This window comes from Dromiciops gliroides, chromosome 1, assembly GCF_019393635.1.
Source record: "Dromiciops gliroides isolate mDroGli1 chromosome 1, mDroGli1.pri, whole genome shotgun sequence".
Lineage (NCBI taxonomy): Eukaryota > Metazoa > Chordata > Mammalia > Microbiotheria > Microbiotheriidae > Dromiciops > Dromiciops gliroides.
This window is the reverse complement of record NC_057861.1, coordinates 98,985,249-98,991,454: the sequence shown is the minus strand read 5'-3', so window position 1 is coordinate 98,991,454 and position 6,206 is coordinate 98,985,249. Positions and strand designations below refer to the sequence as shown.

Genomic DNA, 6,206 nt, shown 5'->3' with positions numbered 1-6,206 from the left:
TAAGCTTTAATTCACAAAAGGATCAGATTTTATTACTTGGGAATTAATTAAACAACAAAAGTGAAACTACTAAAAAATCAAAGATAAGGAAACAGGAAAATAGAAATACAGATAGATATTATTAACCCTAAGCTTAACCTATGCAACCCCAGACTGTTTCCAATTAAGCTAGTTCAAAAACAATTTAGTGTTTTCCATAACTAACTCGCCAACCCTGGACAGTCTACAGTTGCTCACACCACTCCAAGAGAGAACGAACACGTGCCACCTCAAGGGGAGTCACCAGACAGAGCGAGCCAAGAGTGAGCTCACATTCCAGAAGCCTAGCGTTCCAGAAGCAGCCCTCCCCCTCCGTTCAGGGAGTGTTCAATTTTTCCTTTCCCAAAAGGAGAGGTCCTTCAAAACTGCCTATGGAGAGTTCTCCTTCTCAGTTCAGTAGCATATGTAACCTCGGGGTGGGCCTGGTGTGGCCCCTCCCAAATGAGTTAGCTAAAAACGGGAATATTAATCTTTTTTTTTCAAAAGGCTTAAAATCTGTTTTTAATAATAATGTTGCTGCTGCATTCCTGTCATTTCTCAAACTCCAGCTACACCAGTGAAACTTGTGCAGCACAGATCCAGGAAGACAGGCAAGCCCCAGCACCCAGCAGCCCCTGCCCCTGCCTCCAAGCTCGCACTTGGACCAACAAGAAAGGGTGTTCACAACGACACACCAGCACCTCCCAGAGGGAGGCAGCAAAGCTCCTCTACTCTGGGCTGCCCCCCCACCCCCCATCCAAGATACAGAGAAGTTGGAAAAACAAAACAAAACAGATAATGAATGGAAACCTAAAAGCAGATAACAAAACCTTCTTCTCGGGACATAAAAGGAACACTGGGTTGGGAAGAGGGAAGAGGTCTTCTATTGGTATTGTTGCCAGAACTTCATGGACACACCTGAGGTCCTAACCAGAGAGGAAATGGGGGTAAGGATTGTGTCTAAGTGACTGAGGGAGCAGTGAGGGGAGAAAGGTGGAATGGTCAAGGGAAACAGGGATATAGCCGGGTCTGCTTGTGCCATGGCCTCCCCCTAGCCCCAATGTAGCCTTCACATTGAAGCTTTAGGAATTCGCCACATAGAACTGCTTCACTAAATGCCCCTCCCTAACCCCTCTCTGCCCTCAGCAAATTTCCTACCTAGAGTAGTTCAAGTGGGGAGGCCTAACTAGTAGGAGGAGCGGAGCCCCAACACCCCTCTAAGGTAGAATCCTGGCTAGTCCAAAAAGGGTCCTTGTCTGCAGGGTCAGGGGAAACTCGACACTGTGACTCTATTAGTATCTGCGACGTTTGTTTGGGCCAAAGTCCCCTCCAGGAGTTCCTCGGTTGAATGCGGGAGGGTTTCCACCCATTGCCCCAAGTCCTTCCATTGTACCACCCTGGCCAAAGCGGTCACTGGGTGGTGGGGTCCAATGATGCCCATGGTTCCATCGGGCATCATTGGACCAGGCCCTGGAGCACTTGGGGCACCAGCTGGCACATTAGCACCTCCCAAGGATCCTCTGTTGTTTATGCCCATAGCACCTCCTATACCCATCTGGCCCATCCGCATCTCCTGCTCTCTCGCATCAGGGAAGTTTCCTTTGAAGCCCTCCTGCTGGCGTCGCATCATTTCTTCCTGCTGCCGCCTCATCTCCTCTTCACGCCTCCTGCGTTCCTACTCCTGCCTGAGCTCCATTTGCTTGCGTTTCTGCACCTCCTGGTTATGTAGCTCCTCCATTCTCCGCAGCTCTTCCTGGAGTCTCATCAAATCCTGCCTCATCAACATGACCTGGTGCTCATGGCGAGCAGCTTCCATCTCCTTCTCCAGTTTCTCTCTGGCTTCCTTGATGTTTCGGTCTACTTGGTCCTGTTGCTGCTTCTCCATCTCAATCAGTGCCTTCCAGCGCATAGCGTACTCGTACTCAAAAGAGCCAGGCTGGGCAAATCGAGGTGGCTGCTCTCGTTCCTTGTGAAATTGTTGGTTCTTGATGACCAACTTCTCTGGGAGCCCTTCTTCATCATCCAACTGGTCCATCGGCTCCACAGTCACTGGCCTAGGAAATGTAGTCAGAAGGAAGGATCCTTCACTGCATCTGTCCAAAGCTTTCCGGGCAGCTGGCTTCCCTGAGAATTCCACGATGCCTTTCCCTGAAGGCCTTCCTCGATCATCCACAATCACTACAGCTCTCTCCACCTGGCCAAAGACAGAGAAAGCCAATTCCAACAGTTCATTGGACACGAACTGAGGCAGGTTCCTAACTGTCAGGGATGCCCTATGGCAGGCAAAGCGCACTCGCAATTGCTTTCCATGTAAGGGCATGTTGTCCAGCTCCACTTTAGCGATCTCGGCTAGGGTGCGAGTTTCCAGGCGGATGAAGCCAAAGCCTTTGTCCTTGTGAATGAACACCTCGCCTGCCTTTCCATATTTCTCAAACAGTTTCCTCATCTCCTCTTCAGTGATGTCAGGAGGGAGATTGCCCACAAAGAGGCGGCTCCGCTGGGTGAAAGTCTTCTCCCCTGGCTTCCGAAAATTCTTCAGATCAATAGTCAGGCCTTCATTCTGGCTGTTAGCCTGCTGCCCATTTGCAGGGATCGGTGGCGGCTGCGGCTGCGGCTGCTGCTGGTGATGCTGGTGCTGGTGCTGGTGCTGCTTCCTTGGAGTATGGTTCTGTTTGTCCGAGCTAAAGCCTTTATTGCTCTGCATTTTTGCACCCTGAGGCAAAGCCGTGTCTCCCCGGAGTAGCGGCACCGCTCCGCCGCCTCTAGCGCCTCCAGAAAAGAGCGCACGGCCGCCGGAAACCACTCAACCTAGTTCGGCACCCGGGAATATTAATCTTAACCACAAATAATTTTTATCACACCACCTAGCTGCCCCTTTTCTCTATACAAGTTTATTGGCTCCTTACTAGGAGTAAAACATTACAAAACAGCAGCATGATTATATAAAAACCAACTTAGTCAAATAGAGTTATGGAGAAGAGGAAGAATTTCATTCATCCTGTTAAATCAGAGTGATAAGCTACATTTATGCCAGGCTGGAGAAAACCCTGAGGGGCTACTGAGTTTCCCTGCCTTGGGTATGAGCACAAATAAAAGTCATCCTCAAATGAGATTTGGTTAAATGGTGTTGGGCAAGTTTCTTCATCTTTCATGGCCACCATTTCTTCATCTGTCTATGCATGCAAGACATTCTACAAACCATAAGTATCTATCTATAAATGTAAGATGTTATTAAAATGAAAAGTTCAGATGAGAAGATTTCACAGAATAACACTATTAGAGGGGACCTCAGAAAGTATTTAGCCCAAATTGTATTTGACTGGGAGTTAACTCTCTAACATTATCAGAACTGATCATCTAACCTTTGTTCAAAAGCATCCAATGAAAAGGGAACCCATTTCTTCATGAAACAGACCATGAGGCAGGCAACAGGATGGTCAGGACACTATGAATTTGACAAATATTTATTACTCACTCAATTAGTTGGGCTTTGGGTCTATTTCACTTGTCCTTTTCAGTTCTTGGTGTAATTGGTAGGATCCCTGGACCTAGGAACTCAAGCTCTGATGACTTTAGAACCAGGATTTCAGACCAGTTGTTGCCACCAGCCCAGCAGGGAAACCCTGAAAAGTCAAATGCAAACCCAAGAGAATTTGGGACTTTGAATTTGGTGGGTCAATGCTATATGTTCAGTCATTTTTCAGTCACATGTGATTTTTCATGACTTTGTTTGGGGGTTTAATGGCAAAGATACTGGGGTAGTTTGCCATTTCCTTCTCTAGCTCATTTTACAGATGAGGAAACTGAGACAAGCAGGGTTAAGTGTGTTGCCCAGGGTCACATAGCTAGTAAGTATCTGAGGCCAGATTTAAACTCAAGACTCCTGACTCCAGGTCATACACTCTATCAACTGCACCACTATTCTACACAGGACCCAATTAAGTAGAGGAAAGTCACCTCCTCTATCAGTTAGTTGATCATTCAATAAGCATTTATTAAGTACTTAGTTTGTGTCAGGCAGTGTGCTAAGCACTGGGTCTACAAAGAAAAACAAATGATAATCCCTGCCTTCAAGGCTTTCACAATCTAATGTTTGCATAACATGTAAATATGTATAAACAAGTTATATACAGGATAAATGGGAAATAAGAGAGGGAAGGCATTAAAATTAAGAGGGATTGGGAAAAGTTTCCTGTAAAAGGTAAAATCTTAGCTGGGACTTGAAGGAAGTCAGGGAGGTCAGAATGGGAAGATGAGGTACGAGAGCATTTCAGGCATGACTGAAAGCCAGAGAAAATGCCCAACATTGACAGATGAAATGTCATGTTCAGGAAATAGCAGGGAGGTCAGTATCAATGAAGCATAGTGTATGGGAGGGGTGGGAGGAAGGAGGGTATAAGGGGCAAGCCAACTAGAAATGTAGGAGAGGGAAAGCTAGGTTATGAAGGACTTTGAATACCGAGTAGAATTTTGCATTTGATCCTAGAGGTGATAGAGAACCACTAAAGTTTATTGACTGGGAAATGACAGTGCCTTATGAAAATCACTTTGGTGACTGAATAATGGATGCATTGGAGTGGAAAGAGATTTGTGGCAGGCAGACCTACCAGTAGGTTATTACAACAGTGCAGGCATGAGGTAATGAAAACCTGTACCAGGATGATGGCAGTGCCAGAGGAGAGAAGGGGAATATCTGAGAGATGCTGTAAAAAGTGAAATTGACAAGCCTTGACAAGAGATTATATATGGGGAATGAACAAGAATGAAGCATTAAGGATGATACCTAAGTTGTACCTGGGAAATTGTGAGGATAGTGGTGCCCTCAAAAGTAATAGAAAACTTACAAGGTAGGGGGGAGGAGGATGATTAAGGGAAAATATAGGAAATAGGTAATTAGATAGGAGGAGAACCCTGAGAGAAGAGTATCTGAAAAATCAAGGAAGAAGAGATCATCAAGGAGAAGAGTGTGATTGACAATGCCAAAGGGTGCAGAGAGGTCAAGAAGAATGGAGATTGATAAAAGTTCATTGGATTTGGCAATTAGATCACTGGTCATTTTAGATAGAGGGGTTTTAGTGGAACAATGATATTAGAAGCTGGATTGTGAGGGGATAAGAAGAGAATGACTATAAAGGAAATGGAGGCATATATGGTAGACACTCCTCTCATAAAAGTTTGCCACAAAGAGCAAAAGATATAGGACAATAGTTAACAGGGATGGGAGGTTGAAATGAGGTTTTTTTGAGGATATGGGCCATGGGCATGTTTGTAGTCAGTAGGCAAGGAGCCAGTAGATAGGGAGAAACTGAAAATAAGTGATAGAGTGGGAATGAGAGGACACTTGAAAGAGAAAAAATGGAATGGAATCACTTGTAGGTAGAAAACTTGCCTAGGTGAAGAGTAGAGCCATCTTTTCATATGAGATAGGGGTAAAGGAGGAAATAGAAGCAGAAGACATATGAGATGAAGAGAAAGGGAAAAAAGGAACTCAGTTAAACTGGTTCATCAAGGGAACAAGATGAGGAAAAGAGGAGAGAGTTGTTAGTGAAGGGGTGATGGCCTGGGAGAGAACTGAGGAGTAAAGGGATTGGAGGTCATAGTATGAGTGAAAAACAGGATTTGGTTAATGTAATGCTACAGTGTTAAAATAGTAGTTAACCCCAGAACCTGAAATAGCAATTGCCCCTCTTAGGCACCAATTTTAGAGTACAGGTTAAAAGATCAGATTGGTTGGGCCCAGATCAGGAACTGTATCTAATAAAATCATATTTCAAAATTGTGTCTTGTCTCTCTGAAGCTAAAGAAGGTTTTTCCTTACTGAAACTGTAGAACATGAGTTCCCAGGACAGCAAAGGAATAGATAGTTGCACCAGGTAACTTCTAACTAAGAGCCTGGGAAATGGGAAGAAACTAAATTGAGGTGTATGGTGTGGGGAGTTTGGGGACACTCACAAATTAAAACACAATATCAAGAGCCAGAGATCATCCTGCTTTCTTACTGCTTGAAACTATTTCTGTACAAACCCTACCCCCATTTTATTCTTACTACCATTCTATACCTTGTAATTTGGTTTGTTTAAAGTTCACTCAGGAAATAAAGTGAGTAAATATTGAAGGTAAATTTGTACATACTGATCCTATTTTACACTTAAATTATAAATAGGATCATGAGACAAATAACAGTGTTT

General features: G+C 44.6%; 1 protein-coding gene across 1 annotated transcript; it reads right to left on the bottom strand.

Moving 5' to 3' along the window:
* Nucleotides 1–1,115: 1,115 nt before the first annotated feature.
* On the bottom strand, nucleotides 1,116–2,747 carry LOC122755888 (non-POU domain-containing octamer-binding protein-like). The gene is given in 2 exon segments (XM_044004860.1): nucleotides 1,116–1,448; nucleotides 1,451–2,747. Coding segments are annotated over 2 exon segments (1,410 nt in total). The 5' UTR covers nucleotides 2,723–2,747; the 3' UTR covers nucleotides 1,116–1,310.
* Between the last annotated feature and the right edge of the window lie 3,459 nt (nucleotides 2,748–6,206).